Source organism: Crocodylus porosus, unplaced genomic scaffold, assembly GCF_001723895.1.
Source record: "Crocodylus porosus isolate Cpor-Errol unplaced genomic scaffold, CroPor_comp1, whole genome shotgun sequence".
NCBI classification, from domain to species: Eukaryota; Metazoa; Chordata; order Crocodylia; family Crocodylidae; genus Crocodylus; species Crocodylus porosus.
In genome coordinates, this window is record NW_017728905.1 from 318,467 (window position 1) to 338,393 (window position 19,927).

General features: G+C 60.5%; 2 protein-coding genes across 2 annotated transcripts in view; one reads left to right on the forward strand and one right to left on the reverse strand.

The window, feature by feature from the left end:
- SIRT6 (sirtuin 6) overlaps nt 1–177 on the reverse strand; it is a 13,384-nt gene extending 13,207 nt beyond the window's left edge. Inside the window, exon 1 of the mRNA XM_019556982.1 lies at nt 63–177. Within this exon, the coding sequence (XP_019412527.1) occupies nt 63–128 (66 nt within the window). The 5' untranslated portion in view covers nt 129–177. The remainder of the gene's footprint in view (nt 1–62) is intronic.
- A 2,831-nt stretch (nt 178–3,008) lies between these two features.
- On the forward strand, nt 3,009–19,616 carry ANKRD24 (ankyrin repeat domain 24). The gene is made up of 20 exons (XM_019556983.1): nt 3,009–3,638; nt 3,766–3,840; nt 7,983–8,113; nt 8,883–8,971; nt 9,906–9,970; nt 10,625–10,682; nt 11,006–11,076; nt 11,623–11,729; nt 12,281–12,468; nt 12,895–12,923; nt 13,224–13,316; nt 13,705–13,818; nt 14,054–14,098; nt 14,421–14,519; nt 14,657–14,729; nt 15,132–15,253; nt 15,909–17,453; nt 17,987–18,145; nt 18,478–18,543; nt 19,447–19,616. The coding sequence occupies exons 1-20, from the start codon at nt 3,576–3,578 to the stop codon at nt 19,522–19,524; spliced, it is 3,270 nt and encodes a 1,089-aa protein (XP_019412528.1). The 5' UTR covers nt 3,009–3,575; the 3' UTR covers nt 19,525–19,616.
- Nucleotides 19,617–19,927: the final 311 nt, after the last annotated feature.

Here is a 19,927-nt window from a genome sequence, read left to right on the forward strand (position 1 = left end):
GAAAATGTCCCGGGGCTGGAGGTGGGGGAGGGGCGGTGGGTGCTGCACCGCCGGCCGCTCACCTCGGGGAGACCGCACTTGCCCTTGTCCGAGTAGGGGGACAGCCCGGCCGCGTAATTCACCGACATGGCCCCGCGGCCGCCGCCCGCCTCCGCGCCGCTGTCAATAAAGTTCTCATTGTTGTCAATTCCTGCCGGCCGGGCGGAAGCGCGCCGGGCGTCACGAAGCCGGCGTGCCTCACTGCGCATGCGCACAAGCCCCGGGCGGTGGCGCCGGCTGTGGGGCCGGCGGCGGTGCCGCCATGTTGGTTACTGGCAGAAAGGTCCCTGCCCGTCCTTGACAGGGCTGAGGCAGGCACCTGGCCCTGGCAGAGGGGAGAGATGTGCCTGGTCCTGTGGGGGGACAGCGGGTCCTCCTTGCAGCACTGCTGCTCTGGCAGGGAATCCCCCGATCCCTGGACTCTAGGAGCTAGCGCTTAAGGAAATACCACGTATCCCGCAGTTGGCAGGGAGCAGAGCCAGGCTGGCTAAGGGGCGCGGCAGGTGACCCGTAGCTTTTCTGTGCAGCGCCAGGCCTGTTGGTTGTGCTAAACCCGTCACGGAAAGCTGGGAGCCCTTAGAAAGGGACAGCGCAACAGCTGATGGCTTGGGACGAAAGAAAAGAAAATGGGGAAGGGAGCACGGTCACGGGTGCAAAATAAGGGATGCAAGGGGACACAGAGCAGAGCACGCCCACCAGCACCCGCTGCCCCCTGAATGAGTCGGGGGGGCCTGCGGGCACCCACCAGTGAAGGTGCCTGGAGACACGAAGGGAGGACTGAGAGGAAGACAGCCCCACATCCCCAGGCTCCCCCTGCCTGAGCCTCCGTCCCCGTCTGGCAGATGGCCGGCTTGGCCGGAGCCTGCAGGAGGCTGACTGGGAGGTCCTGGGACTTGGTGGGGCCACGGATGGGCTGCAGTGCCTGGTGCTTTTCTGTTTGGGGAACGCCCTATATGCAGCCTCACCTGTCCTAAAGTGGAAGCCCTGCCATCTCCAAGCAGGGGGCTCCCCATGGTAGCTTTTAGTACTGGGTTTTGCAAGCCGTTTCCAGTCACCCTGCAAGGAAGATGCGCATCTCAGCAGGCCTCCTGTCACTGGGAAGTTAGGCTTGTGCATCATTCTTTCTCTCCCTTCATAGTCTTTCCAAGATATTTTACAGCCCACTGTTTGGCTGGGAGCATGTCTTCTTGCCCAGATATTCTGTGCCCAGCCTGCTATAGATGCTAGAGAAAAAAAAATCCATTAATGAGCAAGCACAGGTCCTGATCTGCTGAGCTCCGAGTGGGTTAAATGTTCCAGTCATCTCAGCACAGAAAGAAGGATCGTGCAATCCCTGGACCTGGTGGTCGACGTGCCTGGTTTTCCCACCTCAGTTCCTGACCAACCAAGTGACCTTGTGGCAGTCGCTTCCCATGTCTGTGGCTCTCTGTAACGCAGGGAAAAACAATACCTACCTCCCAGGGATTGTGTGAGGGTCCCTCAGCTCTAGCAAAGCCTTAGAGAAAAGAAAAGGAATCACGGGGCAAAATCTTGTCATGTTTTTACGCTATAGGTCAAGGGGAACCTTTAGCTCTACAAACCAAGTCCCCAGGCTGCTCCGTGGGGGTACGTCCCTGAGAGTTATGGAGCCTGTTTCAGGATCAGGGTCTAGAAGCCATCCATGAATAGGACCCTCCATTCCCTTGCTTGTTGCTGCTGCTTTCCTGGTTCTTTAAAGGCATGGTATGCATGGAGGATAATTACCCTGGCTTCCCAGAGCTAGTGGGGAGCCTGATGGGTATGGACAGCCTGATCATGAAAAGTGCTCTGCACCTGTGACATCTGGGATAGTCAGGACTGTGGAGATGCTCAGAGATGGAGATATAGCTCCAGAGTAATGTAGTGCCTTGAACACTGTGCAGCGCTGAGCTGCAGCCCGCTGTAGCAAGGTAACCGTACCTGTAGCAGGTAAGTAACCCAATTCCCAGTGCAGTGATGTCCCTCCCCCAGTTTCTCCTCGTTCACGGTGACACAGCCTCACCCAGGCTGGGCCATCTCTGATACGGTGAGCTCCCATCAATCAAGACGGAAGTAAGGAGACTCTTCAGAGTTTGTTCTGCCCTCGGCACTGAACGTGTAACGGAGGAGTGAGAACCTGCCCTAGCTGCACCTGACAGTATCAACAAGGTAGGGATGGGGCTTGGAGGGGAAGCAGGAGATGGGAGACTGGCCCAAAGTCCGGTAGCCCTGGAGCTGCACATTTCACACATCTGCAATCCGGACTGAGGGACTCTTGCTGCAGCTGAACAAGTCAGGGCTAATATATGAAGTCATTCATCGCTCTGTACAACTGCGAGTCCCCAGGGGCTCTGACATCTTGGGAGACTGCTCCAGAGCCAATGCAAACACCTAGATTGGCAAGGAGGCAGGTCCCTAGGCAAAAGTAATGGCCCTGACAGCAATGCCAACAGGCTGGGCTCCTGTCTGGCGTCAGCATGGTTCAGCGTGGCATAGAGGGCTGTGCAGCAGGGCAGGGCTGTGCGGGGATTAGAAGAGAGGATGGAGGATGAGCACTCCTGGTTTCTGTCTCTTTCCCATGAGGGACCCTTAATTTGCCTGTGCCTCAGGCCCTGGGGAGCCCACACTGAAGTCATGTTGGGGCGTATGCCTCCTCTGGAGACCCAGCCCTCTGGCGTTCTCAAGCAGCAGGGGCAGGAAGAGCCTGCGGGTGGAGAAGGGGTGCATGCATTTGAAATAAGCAGCTGCCCAGGAGGCTGGTACCTTTGTGGGGGCTGTTGAGCTACCCTGAGGCATGGAGCCCTGCTGGCCGCAAACACAAGGCTACAGGGCTGGACCCAGGGGGCAACATGGAGCAGAGTCCAAGCGGGGGCCCAGTACTCCTCAAAGGGGTCCAGGGAGGAATTTTGCCCAGAGGCACAAGGTGATAAGGGAGCAGCCCCCCACATACCCATCCAGCCTCTGCCTCTTCCTTGGGGCATTGTGGACACAAGGGTCAGGAATTCGTGGGCAAGGAGGTCTTGGGCATTGGATGGGGTCTGCAGAGGTGGAGGCTGCAGCAGCAAGGCCAACCAGACTGCCAGCCTCTCCCCTTCCCACAGAGGCACAGGCAGGAAGCGCCCTGTCTCAGGACTCGGCGCTCTTTCCTGGGCACATGGGCACACCCAACAGCCAGGGCAAATGTCACAGGCCCCACCTGGCCCCTCCATCTATATTCCAGTTGTGGCAGCACCAGCCGCTAGCACCCTGGGGGTGGGGTCTCCTGTTGTGGTGGGGGCCGTGTTAGCAGAGGCACGGAGAGGAGGTCTCCTTCCTCCACAGCTGGGACATGCCTGGGCACCAAGGTGAGCTCCCAGGTGCTGAGGAGGTTCTGGTCAGAGACCAGCAGCTTGGAGGGACCTTTAATGTGAGTTATCCTGCAGGGTCAGGGCCAAAATGAAGAGTCAGCCAAAATTTTTGCCTGGGGCTGAGTGTCCTGTCCATACCTACAGAGCTGTGAGCCCCTACAGTGCCCATTGTCCGTGCCCTGCAGTCGGCCGATGGCGGGCCCTGGTCTGAGGCCACATGTAATGCCAGTCCAGCCCTCTCCCCTCGCGAACACGGTGAGCACCCCATATCAGGACCCTCAGGGCAGGAGGGACAGGAAGATATTGAGACTGATTGTGAGACTGCTAATGAAAGGCTAGAGTTTTGCTATGATCTTACAGCTTCCTTGTATCCCCCGCTTAGATCTACCCCCTGCAGCTGAGAGCACGGGACAAAGCCACCATGAAGAGCCTGAGGGCCAGGTTTAAGAAGAGTGATGTGAGTATCTGAGGGCAGTTGGTCAGGGGCACCATGATGAACCCATGCCCCAGTGCTCAGCTGCTGGAGGGGCTGGTTTTTTCCACTGACAAGTGAGAGAGAGGTCCCGAGTGCTTGTGCTCATTTAAAATCCCGTGGTGCCTGTTCCAAGTATGGGAACTGCTCCTCCAACGCCCCCTCTCCTCCCCTCCCACAGGCAGATAATGCACTGGCTAGCCCCTAAAACCTCCCTCTGCCACTCCCCCTCCATCCCCTATGAGTCACTGGGAGATTCCTGTACACCATCAGCTGGGAAGGGCTTGAATGAGGAAGCATCCCCCCCGAAATGTTTCCAGGGTGAGGGAGTTGGAATGAAGTTTGACTACTCCAGGCATCGGCAGCTGGTTCGTCTTGCAATCACCAAGCTCCATAGCGGCCTCCTCAATCCCTTGTCTTCTGCCTTTAGGCCACTGCCCCTTCCTGTCACCTCAGGGTGCATGTACCTGTTACCACTCTGGCTGCTCCAAGTGTTCCTCCCTCAAGTGTGCTCAGCCCACTCCCTAGGTCCCTTCTCCTGGAAGATCCTCTCCCATCTCCCTGCCTCTGTGAAGCAGCAGGCCCTCCTGGCCCCTTCCCCAGCAGGCAGAGCAGGACTTTCCGGGGAGAGGCTGCTGAGATGTCACGGCGCTCAGCCCATCCAAGCCAGCAGGTCCTGCTTTGTCCCCACGGACATCCAAGCACTGCAGAGTTAGCACAATAGACCGTCTCCAGTCCTGGCACTGACCTGCTGAGTGATCTCAGGCCTGTCACCTCCTCGCTCTGTGCCTCAGTTTCCCTCTCTGTGAAACAGGGAAAGCCCTACTCATTCACCCTCTAAAGAGCTCAGGACAGTTAGCCCTCCCTTCCAGGGGTGGAGGCAGCAGGGTTTGGCCCATTGTGGTTCGGGGTCCTTTTGCTGCCTCTGTAGTGGAGCCCAACTTGTCTCTGGATCCAAGGGCCCAATAAGCATCTCTGTGATTATGAAGGTCAGAAGCAGTGGCCTCTGTGCATGGATCAGATTCCCTGTGGAAATAGGAGAGGACATAGCCAGAACAAGGGAGAACAAGAGGAAGAAGACGACAAGGGCAAAGTGGTATTCCTGGCAGGAGCTACATGAAATTGTTGCATGGTCCCGGATACCAGTGCAGTCACAGGCAGTCCTTTCTGCTCTCTGGAAATTGTATGCTGTTTAAGAATCAGTCCCCCCAGCTCCTGGTGGGATCAGTCCCCCGGCTCAGGGTCGCTGGCTGTGCTGCAGCCCAGAGAGCTGCTCCTGTGAGCCCTCGCTGTCTTTGGTTTCCAGATCCCCAGAGCTGAAGGAGTCCGGTTTCCACCGATTGAATTAACCCCCCGAGGCAGGAAACCAATACACTCTTCCATTATTTAGCAGCATCCAGGAGGAACCTGGCCTGGCAGCTTTAGGCTTCTGCATGCTGTGTCCATCCGCTGGGCTTCATTTCAGGCTGTGGCTGGGCTGATGGGAAGACTTGGGGGAGTAGGTGTGGCCTGGCCCCTCCGAGGGGCTCATTTAAAGTCCTTCCTTTGGGCCTCTGCTCAAGGTGAAGCCAAACTGGGTTTAACCTTTTGTGCCCCAGGCATCCTATCACACATCCTGCTATCTCACTGCTCCCTTAAAACCCCTTTTGTTTTTTTATCTCCTGCCCTCATCTCACACTTGCCCTGTAAGATCTCTGGGACAGGGGCAGCCTTTTGCTCCATGTTTGTATAGCACCTGGCACGGCAGGCTCTTGGTGGGGGACAGGCTGTCCTCAGTGCTCCAGGAATGCCAGGAAACTAGATGAATAATAATGATAAAAGGAGCAGCTTGGTGGGACAGCCAGCTGCACAGAGATCCCCCAGGAATCAAGGATCTATCGGGGGTTCATCTGGGGGTGGAAATCTTTGTACATTGTTGTGGCTGATTTGGGGCTGATGGCATGGACATATGCCCCAAGCCCTTGCTTCTCAGCCTCACTGGCCTCAAGGCCCCTCCATAAGTTTTGTGAATTGAGTGGCACCCAATTTCAGAGCAAATGCCTTGATTGCAGCGCTTACTTCCTTGCAGAAGCCGGATCGCGGCTGGGGAATCATCCAGGCAGGGGCAAGCCTGAGCCTGCGCTTGTCTGCTTGCTTTATCTGTGGCACCCTTCAAAAGATCTGGCAGTACCTCAGGGTGCCCAGGCACCCAGGCGGAGAACCGCCACTCCCCCACCCCGCCTGGGGTCCTGCCCTGGCTCTGGGCTGCTGGAGGGAGTCCCTGCTCCCTGGGTCATGGTAGCCTGGTGGCAGGGGCTGTGCCCCCTCCAGCCTGGGTGCTCTCCGCAGGGAGGGGGCAGGCGCTGCCCCAGCTCCCAGCTGGCAGGGCGAGGGAGGCGGATCCTCCGCCCTGACTGCAGTGAGCCCCAGGAGGTGGGGGGCGGCTGCACGGGGGCTGCGGAGCCGGGCAGCAGAGGGGAGGTCTGGAGCAGGTGGATGGATGGCCGCCCGGCAGCTCCTGGACACCATGAAGCAGATCTGCCTGTGCGCCGCAGCCTCCTTCGCGGTACGTCCCATCCGACCCCCCCCTCCTCCCCCCGCCTGATCCAGCCCTGTGCCTCCCACTCAGGCTGTGCCTACAGCCCCTGGCCACCTCCGAGACTGCCCCTTCCCCTGCACATCCCCCCTCCCACTGTCATGCCTGATCCAGGCGGGATGCCCTCTGCAAGGGCTTTGTCCTTCCCCGCCCTGGGGGGCAGGTGCGGTCTCCAGTCCACCCAGTAGCCCCAGCAGCATCCCATGGAGGTTGCTCTCCCGTGTCCCCACCTGCCATGAGCTGCCGAGGACATGCTGGGTGGGTGCAGGGCGCTGGAGCGAAGGAGATCCCTAAGAACAAAGCAGCTGCTTGTGTATGGGGCGTGTTGGAGGCTGGCGGCTTCCGCTAGCCCCAGGGGGGCTGCAGTGCTCAGCCCCCTCCAGACTGGGGCTAGATGCTGGCAGCTGGAGCTCAGCAGTCAGGAAGAGCAGATCTCCAGTTTGGGAGCCAGGAAAAGGGCACTGCTGACATGACTGGCACCCGAAAGGTGACACCCACGTCTGCTGCAGCAGAGCTGCCCTCTTTACCGAGAAGCTGCTGCACTTTTCTTCGCATGGGATTAAATTAAGCCACCCCACCGCTTGCCCCTCAGCACTGGAGGGGGTCCCCCCACTGACTCCCCACCCCCAGCTAAGGTGCGAGGCTGATGCACAATGGCCCATAAAATGAAGCCCCCTCCTAAGTCAGGATCGGGGCCTCAGTGTCACCATGGGTACCTGTCTGCTGCAGCAGGGCTGTGAAATGTGACCTGTGGGAGCTGCATCCTTGGCTGGGGGGTGGCGGAGGGGGGATGAGATGTTAGCTGCCACCCAGGGCAGAAAGGGGGTTCCAGCAAGATCTGTAGTGAAGGGCTGCAACCCCCAAGACCCCACTACCCCAGGGGTTATGGGGCGCTGTGTGCAAGCTCAGTGGGAGGCTAAGGCCTAGAGTTTTCCTCAAATATTGGCTGCTTTCTAGAGGTGTTGGCATGTGCCAGTAGGAGCAGGGGGCTCAGCACATCTGGCAGGTGCCAGCACCAGGCTGGCCCCTGTGCATCCCACGGGGCAGGGCGGGCCTGGCCTGGCCTGAGTTCTGCCCAGCATGGCTGTGCATGTCCGAGTGCTCTCGCTGGGCTCCAGGCAGAAGCGAAGGGAGGATGGCCAAGGTGGGCAGGAGGCGCCGTGGAACGGGAGGGACTGGGTGGTCTGGGGGAACGTTACTGATAGGAGAGAAACTGGTTCTGAGTGGGGAGCAGGCTTTATGGGACCTGGAGGGACCTTGAGGACATGGATTGGTTGGTTGGTTGGGAAGTAAATATGTTGAGACCCCTGTATCCCCAGCCAGCGGATGCAGGCTCACGCACTGTGGCACTGGGTGCAGTCTGTCCGACCTAGATATTCCCAGGCAGGTGTATGCAGGGCACTGTAGATCTTCAGCAAAGGGCCTGCAATATGTCCCTGGTGCTCATGGAGTTCCCAGTCCTGGATGCACCTTTGCAACCCCACTGTGCTAGGGCAGGGCTGGCATCCCCAGGAGGCGGGAGTCACTGCTTTGACCCCCATTTGCCTTTCAGAGCCAGGACTGGAGCAAGAATGACGAGAAGCTCCTGCAGGCCGTGGACTATAATGATGCCGAGCGCGTCACCACCCTGCTTGTGCGGAAGGGCCTCATCCCCACCAAGCTGGACTCGGAGGGCAAATCCGCGTGAGTGGTGCCTGGATTGGGAGTGATGGTCTGGTCCCACACCCTGGCAGCAGGGCAGAAGGCACAGAGGGGGCTCACCAGCCCTCTGGGCTCGCTGTGTCCCAAGCCAGTGCATTGTGCAGGCTGGGCTCGGGTGTGTGCTAGAGCGGCCCCGAGGTTGCTCTAACATACGCTTTGCCCTGCTGGCCCTACATGAGGCAGTCGGTAGGTGTTTCTAGCTCAGGGACAGCTAACAACTCATCAGAGACTCTTTCAGGCCCCTCCCTTGGGCATGATATAATAATGCAATCAGAAATCCCAACATAATAATGCAATTCTGATATACTAATATAATATAATTATACAATCAGAAACCGGGGGAGCACAAACTGGAGTTCATCCCCTGCCCAGCACAGGCATCTGGCCTTTTATGCCTGCCCCAAAGGCAGTCACCGTTGTCATTCCCAGCTCTCAGCCTTCAGAGGAAGCCCAGTCCCTGCACCCTCCACAGCTGGGCTTGGCTCTCTCTTCAAAGAACAGGCCAACCTGCTTGTAAGGACGTTACCACCACTATTTACAAGGGGCCTTGTGGAAATAAGCCTACATGATCAGAAGTTTTTAAGTAACCCTACAAAAACATGTCAGGGCATTTGTCAGGGGAATGGGTTTTGTTTCCAAGTGCAGGGTCTTCCTAAGGGTTTGGGGCAACCTGGAGACTCCTTGGATCTGGCTCATGGGGGGCGAGGGGGTGTTTCTGGAAAGTGATGGTGTCTCCCTGGCTTTGGCACAGGTTCCACCTGGCCGCCACGAGAGGGAACGTGGATTGCCTGGAGGTGATGCTGGCTCATGGGGTGGATGCCATGACCAAAGACAGCTCCGGTAAGGCACGCTCCCTCCCCTGCAGGACAGGCTTGTACACGGCTGCTCAGGGCTGGCTGGGGCTATGCAAAAGGGACCCAGGCCAGCTGTATGAGGGCAGTGGGAGCTTTGCACCTTTGCTGCTTGGACTTACCCGATGGAGGATCCAGCCCTTCACTGGAGGGCTGACAAAGTTCCTTGCACTTCAAGCTTCTCTGCCCTGCCACTGCCACTTCCCCTCCTCTCCCCCTGACATAGATCTCTCCGCACCCCTGTGATCTCAGCCCAGAGGCTGGGGACCACTCAGATCTCAGCGAGGGGCTGTGGAGCAGGAGAAAACTCACATCAGGGCAATGTGTGCCGACAGGCACAGCCCGAGTCATTGCAGCAACAGTGTCTCAGGACGAACCGCCATGTGCCTGCTAAGGACATGGCCTGGTTCGGGGCAGGACATGGCCTAGAGCACCTTTAATGCACTGACTGAGCCCAGTACTCTTGCATTCCTTTGAACCGATGGCCAAAGACCTCCTGCTTCCTGTGAGCAGTACAGTCGCTGCCTCTTTAGACTCAGCCTGAACATGGAGCCTGTCTTTTGTCCTGCAGAAACTTTCCCCATCCTTCATTCTGAGAGTTGCTTCCTAAGTAGGGTCTGGGAAGTCGGCTATGAGAATGGGAGACATCCAAGGGCCTTCAGGGGTGCTGGAAGGGTTTGAGTAGCTTTCCTGCCTGCTGGTGATGTTAAAAGATCTGATTTCCCTCAGACAAGGAGCATGAACCCCGGTGTCCTCATGACAGCTCAGTTTGTCCGACGTTACTGTGTCCCGTGCATCAGATCCAGGGCCCTGCATTTCCAGGGCCGGGAGGCTGAGCTGTGTAGTGCTGACTCTGTGCGTTGAGCACACCGGATGTCAGGATTTTCTATGGGTCGCTGACCCACCTGCCTGTCTCTTTCCAGGGTACAATGCGCTGCATTTGGCAGCCAAGCACGGCCACCCACAGTGTGTGAGCAAGCTGCTGCAGGTGAGGGTGCCGGGTGGGAAGCTGGGGAAATGCTGAAGACTGGAGAAGGTGCGGGGGAGCACAAAGGACAGCTGTGGGGAACCTCGACCCATGCAGCCCCTGTGGGACTCCCTCTGGACCGGCAGGGAAGCGGGCCAGGCAGGGCTGGAGCTTGCTGCCCATGGGCGGCTACAGTGGGGCAGACTGGGGTTGACCAAGGGAAAGGTCTTGTGAAGAAGGACCTGGGAAGTGCTGCCTTCTGCTGCGGACGTGCCAGTGTGGGGCCCCTGGGACTGGCGTGCAGCTGCCGGGTTCTTCCCGCTCGCTCGGCTGCATTCCCAGTCCCCGTCATGCACCGCAGCCAGAAATGCTGGGGTGGGGGAGGAACGCAGCTGCACTGCCGAGGTTACAGTCCTCAACTGAAATGTTAAAGGATTAAAACAAATCTGCTCTTTCCCCTGGGGAAACCTGCCTTCCCTAAGCCCGTCTGTCGGGAACTCTCTGAGCATTTGGTTTCACGTAGCCAACAACACCCCCGCCCCCAGCCTTTCTCCTTGTGGGACTCCAACTTCAGGGTATCCCCAGGCCGGGAGGAGTTACTGTCACTCCCCACCACCGCTGGTGGGAAGACAGCCCCCATCCAGCCATTGCTAATAGCCATCTTCTCTTCCTCAGGCATCCTGCCCGGTGGATGTGGCTGATGGCTGCGGGCGGACGGCGCTTCATCATGCAGGTCGGCATGGAGGGAGCCTGGACCTGCTGCCTCGTGGCACCTCCTCCCACCCCCTCATGTCCCATTTTAAAAGCTGGTGTTGCCTAAGGCTGGAAAGCTGCCTGCTGTTAACCAGAGAGGAAGGCAGGAGCTGGGTGGAGGAGGCTGGGGGCCAGGAAGGGGCCTGGGAACTGTGCTGGGCATGCGGGTTTTGGCTGAAGGACATGTCCTCCCCAATGAGACGCCCGGGACCTCGCCGTCCAGGCCCTGGCACAGGCCATGGGTAGGCTTATGCATTGGGGCATAGCCAGCAGACCTCTTAGGCTCCTTCTTATCCTCTCTAGCTGTCAGCGGCTGCATCTCCTGCTCTGAGATCCTCTGCGATTTCAAGGCCTCCTTGAACATCAAGGACAAGGTGAGGCAGCTCTTTCCAGAGCAGTACAAGGTGTGTTAGCCTTGCTCGCAGGGCTGGATTGCTGCATAGAGCTGGCTTTAGTTTTACCTAAGCCTATTTGAATCTCACGGGTGAAACACACAGGGGGTGGCAGAGAATCAGGCTTGCATCACCCGCCATCAAAATGCAGCTGTTTCTGGGGTGGAACACAGCAACTAATAACAGCAGCAGGTACCTCGGTCTCTGAGGTGGACTGGGCCATGCCCAGTGATACAGGAAATGAAGTGAATAGGGCTCCTGGGCCTGAGTGGATCAGATTGGGCAAGGCAGTTGGGCTAGCAGGCGTCATCAGCAGTTGGGGTGCTTGATGAACATGAGCCACTTGGGATTCACATCACACGTTCTTTGGCTTGTTTCTTGGCACATGGCATTGGCCTTGCAAATACCTGTGCCACCCAGCCCTAGGGGGAGGCCTGGGCCATGCTGGGAGGCAGGTAGCACATGGCCCATTCAGACCAGAGTTCAACTGAGCCCTGCTAAGGACATACCTACCTCTCCCTGCTCTAGGATGGCTTGACCCCCCTGCTCCTTGCAGCCAAGATGAGCCACTCGGAGCTGTGCTGCTACCTGCTGCACCGCGGAGCCTCGGTGAACAGCAGAGACCAGCAGGGCAGGTGAGAGCCATCCCATAGAAGGACACTGGGAGGGGCAGATGGGAAAGGATTATATCTTAGGGGATGGGATGAAGATGCTTTTGGCAAGAGAGAAATGACTCCTGGACACTGACTGGGCAGTGGAACAGTGGGGAGCGGATCCAGCTGGGAGCATCTGGGTTGGGGGCTGGAAATCTGGGTTGTGCATGAAGCAGAAGGAAGCATCTTAAGGCCATGGCCCTTTGCTGTGAAAAGTGCTGCCTGAGAGGGGGGACGATGTGCGGTAGCCTGTGCATACCTCTGGGGGGGCAGTGATTTTCCTGACCTTGGGTGTGCTTGCAGGCTCCCTGTGTCAGCTCGCTGGAGACTGTGGCACACTTGCTCTGAGCCACGCTTGAGAATGGAGCTGCCTTGGAGCTGCTTCCAAAGCAGGACAGTTGTGTCCCTAGGGCGGGGGGGTTGGACCAGGAGATGGGACACGGGGGTCACTGCAGCAGAGACAGGGCTCAGAGCAGGGCTGCCACAACAAAGAGCAGATGGCTGGAGGGTGACTGGGCCCGTTGCTCACCCAGGACTGCACTGATGCTGGCCTGTGAGCATGGCAGTGTGGAGACGGTGGAGGTGCTCATCCACGCTGGGGCGCGGGTCACCACGGTGGACGCCATGGGCCATGACGCAATTCACTACAGCACAGCCACAGGCAACGCTCTGATCCAGCACTACCTACAGGATGCCGCTCAGCGCCGGTCCTGGGCCAGTGGTAAGGTGCTTGCTGGGCAGTGGCCTCAGTCTTCCCATGCCACCGGGTCCCCTGCCCCCACCTGGTGCCCCCCCTGCACTAGGGCAGAGGTGGGTGAGAGGTAGGGTAGGGGCTCCCTGGTGTCATCACTGTCCCACTGGGTTAAGCCATGTGGGTGGGGGCCTAGAGATTTCTCTAGGCATCTTTCCCTCACTTCTCTCCCTGCTCCCCTGCAGCGGGAGGGTGACCTCTTCCCAGTGCTGGCACTTGCTGCCCACCCCCCTCCCCCCGCAAGCTGCAGGCAGGAGCTTGGTCCTGGCTTGCATCTGCCATGTGGCTGCTGTGTGCATGGGTGTGCATGTGTGTGTACAAGCATCCCTTGCGGGCCTGCTCCAGTGGCTCCTCTAAGGCCTGACAGTCTCTTTCCTCCACCACTGCCTCCCACAGAAGAGTCTTCAATGGATCAGGTCTCCCAGGTAAAGGGCTTGGCCCCCCCCTGCAGGGAGCTCTGTGAGTCTTGAGGCTGGAACTGATACAGCCTCGTAGCTCCAGGGCTGAAGCACACCTGGCAGCCCTGCCACCACCTGGCCCCAGGGCAGAGGGCTGCAGCTATCCTGGGGCAGGACTGAGATTCCTCTGCCACTTGGAGTGGGAGAAGGGGTGTTACGGAGGGGCTGGGGCTGCTCACATGAGAGCCTGCTCCAGCCCCTGCCCCTGGGCAGACCCATGGCGCGCTGGGACCCCGCCATGGCCCTCTCCCCTTGGTGTCTTGGCAGACGTCTTCGACCAGCCAGCCTCTGTCCAAGGACAAGAACAGCACCCCACGGAAGAGGAAGGCCCCCCCACCTCCCCAGTCTGGCCTCAACCAGGTGAGGCTGCCAGGCTCTGCCCACTCTGAGCTCACCTGGCAGCCCCTGGGGAATGGGCCTGAGCCTGACTCGATGTCTCAGCCCACCTCCTCTGCTGGGCAGGCCTGGGCTTGGGGTGGGGGGTATCCCTGCAAGCTTCCCCCAGCAGCAGGGGCCTGCATGAGATGCCTTGAGAGACCCAAGAGTGTGCACTTGATGCCAGCTGGGCAAGGACCTCTTGTCCGCATGCGGGGTGGGTGGGTCTGATTCTCTGGCTCTGACTGAGGTTCCAGTTGCCACCTGGGTGTCAGCTGGGCATGGGGCCAGTCACAGCTAATTGCTCCATTAACCTGGGGAGGGCTAGGTACCCCCTGTGCCGCCCTCACAGCCCTGCTTCTGGCCCCCCCAGGAGGACAGGGAGGCCTACGAGGAGATCATGCGGCTACGGCAGGAGCGGGCCCAGTTCCTGCAGAAGATCCGGAGCCTGGAGCAGCAGCAGGAGAAGCAGAAGCAGAAGCGGGAGGTACCAGAGCAGTGCTGGTCCTGGTGCCCGTGGCTGGGATGAGGCTGGTGGGGAGGGAGCTTCCCCTGGCATTGAGCTGTGACAGGAGGGGCAGGAGCTGGCTGGGGGGTGGGCACAGGAAGGGGCATCACTAGGCTGGGAATTTCACTTCCCAGCCCCCAGGCTGATACGGGGTTACCACGTGAGCAGCTAGTGTGGTGCAGTGACTATCTCACCCCTCTCTGTGTCCTCCCAGAGGCAGGAAATGGAGGATGGCTCCCTGCGCTCCATGGAGAAACAGGTAAGTGCCACCACAGAGCCAGGCACTTCGTCCCCATCGCTGGGACCCAGCAAGCTCGATGGTGAGGGCAGCAGGCAAGGGCTGGGAAGGGGAGGAGAACCCATGTGCCTCAGGCATGGCCATGGCCAGGAGGAATAGCCCAGTCCAGGGTACAGGAGGGTCGCCCATTTCTCCAACACAAGTTGCCACCATAGATAGGACTAGGGGGGCCACAGGTCTGCTCTGGTTGGGCCCTGGGGTCTGATCTGTCCCCACTACCCCAGTTCAGATGGGATAGAGAAGGGCAGCCCAACCTGATGATGTATCCCCTCATTTGACCCAGCTAAAGGACCTGCAGAAGCAGCTGGCCGAGCGCGAGGGTGAGAAGGCACATCTGGGGAAGGAGGTGGAGGCGCTACGGAGCCGCTTGTCGTCGCTGGAGGTACGAGACAGGGCAGGGAGCTGGTGATGCAGGAGGGCTGGGACATGTCAGTTTGCCGCCGTTTGCCTGCCTGTGCCAGCCCCATGCGGGAAGCCATGGCCCCCGGGGCCCTGACTTCCTGCCTGTGTCTGCCCCAGAACGAGAAGGAGAACACGAGCTATGACATCGACACGCTGCAGGACGAGGAGGGCGACCTGCTGGAGTTCCCAGGTAGGGCCAGGCACCTGGCGTGTGCTGCAGGCTGAGGCTGAGCTGCTGAAGGGACATGGGGAGGCTGAGGGCCCGGGCATCAGGGTGGACACAGCCCTGTGCCTGGGTCATGTGATGAGACCCAGTAATGAAGGGTTGTAGGAAAAATCAAGGTAAAGCTAAATGGCACGAGTTATTCTGGTTCACGAGTCTGTTTAACCTACAGTAGCTGTTTGCCCTCTCTCCTGCCGTCTCCTGGTGAGGGGCTGCAGCAGCCTGCTGCATGCAGCTCCCCCAGGGTAGCTTCTGGTCTGTCTGCCCTGGACCCCAGGACCATTTGCACTGGTGCACCCGTGACCTAGTCCCAGGGGTGGATGGGGCAGGGGAATGTCATCTCCAGCCGGATTTATGTGGTTGTCTCAGGGGCAGAGGTGCTGCTGTCCAAGAAGACGATGAGCCTGTCCACAGAGGAGCTGCTGGCCACACTGCAGGACCAGGTGCAAACCCTCACGCTGCAGAACAAGGAGCTGCAGGAGAAAATTCAGGTAATATGGCATTTCCCCACCTCTGCAGTGGTCTCCCTGAGGCCCTCCCTGCTCTATCACAGCCAGCAGCAGCTCAGGGTGAGTCCAGGTGGGGCTGCTCTGGGCTGGAGGCTTACACCTGCTTCCCTTCTCCAGTGAGAAGCAAGGCCATTTGTGTTTGAATCCTGGCTTCCCCCATCCTGGCCTGGCTCTGGCTGGCACCTCGGCCTCAGCCTCCATGCCAAGTCCTCCCCTCCATCTCTGTGGTCTGCACATGATCCAGTTGCCACCATGGCCCCCACATGCCATGGCCTCCATAGCCTAACCCAGCATGCCACGGCCCCTGCAGCCCTGCCTTCCCCGTGCTAGTGCCCACATGCCTTGTGAGCCTCTGCTGCATCTCTGCTAACACCCCTTCTAACTCCCATTCCTGCTTCTCCCAGGGTTCCCAGACATAGCTCAGAAATGCTTCCTCTGGGCATCTCTGCCTAGTGTACAGCAGGTATAAGGGGTAACTTGGGGGCACCTGGGGTAGATGTAGGGGGCGATGGGGAGGTCTCCAGTGGGGTTGAGCCCCACTGTCAGGGGGCTGAGGGACAGATGGGACCTAGACCCCGCAGCCAGCAGTCAGAGCCCAGGGAAGGCATCTCATGCTCTCCCCCTCTCCCCTGGGCAGATCCTGGAGAACTACGAGAGGGACGAGAGTGACCTAGACCCCTCGGGGGACTTCATCCCCGTCCTGTTGTATGACTCGCTGCGGGCTGAGTTCGAGCGCCTGAAGGGGCAGCATGCCGATGCACAGGCCATGCTGCAGATGCTGGAAGGTGGCAAGACCCCCGGGGCTGCTGGCCAGCCTGGCACGGGAGCCGCCCTGGAGCAGCTGAAGGCCAAGTATGAGGCGAAGATCCAAACCCTGGAGGAGGCGCTGAGGAAGGCAGTGAAGGGCCAGGCTGGGGCCGAGGAGGAAGGGACTGGCAGGGAGCGAGGCGATGGCGACGAGGGCCTAAGGGCAGCAGCTGGGTCAGTGCTGGCCAAGGAGCTGGCCCAGACCCGGGAGAAATACGAGGCAGCCTTGGCTGAGGTGCAGCACCTGCGGGAGCAGATCCAGCTGGGCATCTTGTCGGTGGAGGACCAGGACAGCGCTGAGGCCGTGGACAGCTCCTGCAGCGAGCTGGAGACAGTGCGGGTGGCACTGCACAAAGCCCAAGAGGACCTGAGGGCCAAGGAGCGCCGGGTAAAGGACCTGGAGGGGCGTCTGGAGAGCCGGGCAGGAGCTGCCAGCCCGACCCGCTCCGTGGGGGAGACCGACGCCAACCTCAGCCAGTCACTGGAGGAGGTGGCCAAGGAGAAAGCGACGCTGCTGGAGCGGTGCCGGCGGGCCGAGGCGGCCGTGGAGGAGCTGAGGAGGAACGTGGAGGAGAAGAGCCGTGACTTCCAGCAGGCGGTGGGCCCAGCAGATGGGCGACGGCTGGAGGAAGAGAACCAGGAGCTGCAGCAGCAGCTGGGCGAGCTGATGCGGCAGCATGGCGAGGTGAAGGCCCAGCTGGGGCAGCTGCGTGAGGCTCTGGCCTGCAAGGACCAGGAGCTCGGGGCCCTCAAGGAGCAGCTGGCCGCCAAGCCCGTGTCACTGCAGGAGCACGAGGACGTAGTGGACCGGCTGAGCACCTCGCTAGCCTGTGCCAACCAGCAGCTGCAGGAGCTGCGAGAGGAGCACAGCACCAGTCAGCGCGCGCTGGCCCAGCTGCAGAGGGAGGCAGACAGCGCCCGGCGGGACTCAGTGCCCCGAGCCGAGCACATCCGCACCACAGCTGCACTGGAGGGCAGCTTGCAGGAGATCATGGGCACGGCCCAGCAGCTGGAGCGGGAGCTGGCGGCCAAGGGCAAGGAGGCGGCACAGCTGCGGGGGGAGCTGGCCAGCGCACGGGAGGGCGCAGTGCCACGGGCAGAGCATGAGCGGGTGCGCAGTGGCCTGCAAGCCGAGGTGACCGCTCTGAGCCAGAAGCTGAGTGAGCTGGGCCGCAAGCATGAGAAGACATGTGCCGAGGTCTTCCAGGTGCAGCGCGAGGCCCTGTTCATGAAGAGCGAGAAGCACGCGGCCGAGGCCCAGCTGGCCGCCGTGGAGAAGCAGCTGCAGAGCCTGCGGGCCGAGTCTCAGCGTGTCCAGGAACTGCATCGCCACATCGAGGACTCAGCACGCCTCGTCAAGGACAAGGACAGGAAGGTGGGGACAGGGTAGGGGGAGAGATGGGGGTCTGGGCTACACTATAAAGGGTTGGGGGGCAGCCGGGTGTCTGGGAATCTGACCAGAGTGATGAAGGATTGAAGGGGAGATGGGGGTCAGGAATTGAGCCACAGCCACAAACGGTAGGGGTGATGGTGGTCTAGGCTAGGTCCACAAAGGGTGGGAGGTGGAGGTGGGGTCTGGGGATCCAGCAAAAGCCAGGCAGGGCTCAGACATGTCCGAAGTCTCCACCTTCTTGGCAGCACAGATCTGTGCCTGGCTGGTGACCAGCTTTGGGCCCGGAGACCAGCAGAAGGGGTGAGCTCTGGACCCAATGTCCCAGTTACCACCAGGAGTGGCAGCAATGGAAGCATTGGCTCCAGCATCCCATGGGCGGCAGGACAGGGATGGGGACGCTGGCATGCCTGTGCCTGGGAGGTCGTAGTGGTCCGAGGCAGGGGGCTGCTGTCCTGCACAAGTCAGACCTCGCGGCCCTGGGGCAGCCTGTGATGGGTGCATGGTGCTGCCAACAGATCACGGAGCTGTCGAAAGAAGTCTTCAAGCTGAAGGAGGCACTGAACGGGCTGTCAGAGCTGCCCACCAAAGCAGGAGCCCTGCCAAAGGCACAGCAGGGCCAGCTGGAGGCAGGGGTGCTGCAGGGCAGGATCAAGGCCCTGGAGGAGCAGCTGGCGGTGAGTACCCAGGGGCACCTGGAGACCAGGGGGTGGGGAGGGATGGAGGGAGGCCTCCATCCCACAGCTATCACCTGTGGGCCCCAGGTGCCTGGCAGAGCCATGCTGGCTGCAGGTTGGATTCTGGTTGAAACCCGGGTGCTGAGCTTAGGGCATCGGGATCCGCAGACAGTGCGGAGTGGACACGCTGCAACCCCTGCCAGCCTCAGCATCCAGGCAGGGGTAGCCCCCCATGGACAGCGCTGTGTCCGGCACAGGGGGAGCCAGGTCCGAGGGCATGGGCTGGTCCAGCCGGCCCTGCAGTGCAACCCTGGGCTCCCTCTGCCTTGCAGGACACGGAGAGGCACCACAGCAAAGTGGTCTCACTGTATCGGGGGCACCTGCTCTATGCCGTTCAGGTCAGTGTGGGAGCAAGGGGGGCTGAGGCAGTGGGCACAGGGGGTACGTGCATGTGGGGGTGCAGGTGCAGGTGCAGGTGGATGGGCGGGCAGGGATCTGGCTGCCTGTCGGGCTGGCAACGAGGCCAGTTGGCACCTGCGGGAATTACATCTCTTGCCCTCTCCCTGCCCCTCTCCCCTGAGCTCCCTGGCGCCGAAGGATGGGACCTTGGACACGCCATCCTCACGGGGGAGGGGGCCGGGCCCTTGTTCCCAGGAGCTGGCACCGCAGGCCGGAGGACCGGTGGAAGGCCTCCCTGCAGGGTGGACGGGCGCCGGCATGGCCCTGCTGGGCAGAAGGTCACTCACGTGGAACTCCGGAGCCCCCGAGTCATGTGTGTGCGTGTGCGTGTGTGCACGCGTGCCCGCTGGCTTAGGCATGTGCAACGCCTGCCTCCTCTGTGTCTGTGGTCTGCCGCATGGTGAAGAGCAGGCCTGTCTGGGGCCGTGGCTGTGTGTGCTTCTGCAGGGAGACCTCCATCTGAGCCCCCCCACTCCCCAGGCCAGATCCAGGACCCCAGCCCTGAACCCCCACAACCCTAAACGCCAGGGCAGAGGCCAGATTTGCCTCTCCGAGCCTGTGATAGCAGGTGTAGGGGCTGGCTGAGCCCCTGCCACTGGCTGGGCTGGGGGCCGGAGCAATGCCCACTCCAGGGCAGGGGGCTGGGCTCTGGCCAGCTCAGTGAGCACCTCTTCCTTCTGGGAAATGGCTGTGTCTGGTGCCTGCAGCGATGGCTACCTCTGGGACCAGCGATGTGCTGCCCTGACTCAGCTCCTGGGGCTGGCAGTGGGGCTGAGCCAGGACAGACATCTCCTGTGGCCCCTGGCTTGGGGGAGGCTGGTGTGACCCCCATCTCCTTACAGGGCCACATGGACGAAGATGTGCAGAGGCTCCTGGGCCAGATCCTGAAGATGCAGCGACTGCAGGAGCAGGGCAGATGAGCACCGTGCGGTCAGCGATCCCAGCCCGGCTCTTGGAGCCTGGGCAGGGACACCCCAAGCCAGACAATGGTGGATTCACACATGGGACTAGCCGGACGCTGGCGTAGGCCAGCCTGGTGTGTGGCTGGCCCCGTGGCTGGTTGGCCCTTAGCGCACACCCTGTCACCAAGCCCCAGGCACATGTGGTACCTTTGCTTGCCTGTCCCTGGGCCTGTGCCAGCAGGAGCCCAGGCAGGGGTGGGTTAAGCTTTGCACCTCATAGCAGGGCCGTGTCCAGCTCTCACCCCCTTCGCCATCCATGCCCTTATCTCGAGGCCTCTAGAAGGCCTGGGGGGCTGCTGGCTCCCAGCCGAGCTGTGACTCAGAGCCCCCCATGGGGGAAGGGGCCATGTTCCCGGGGGCA

Coding starts and splice junctions, on each gene's coding strand:
- ANKRD24 (XM_019556983.1), top strand. CDS start 3,576: ATGGCGGGCCCTGGTCTGAGGCCACATGTAATGCCAGTCCAGCCCTCT. Junction 9,971..10,624: donor GTGTGAGCAAGCTGCTGCAG/GTGAGGGTGCCG, acceptor TCTCTTCCTCAG/GCATCCTGCCCGGTGGATGT. Junction 10,683..11,005: donor GACGGCGCTTCATCATGCAG/GTCGGCATGGAG, acceptor TATCCTCTCTAG/CTGTCAGCGGCTGCATCTCC.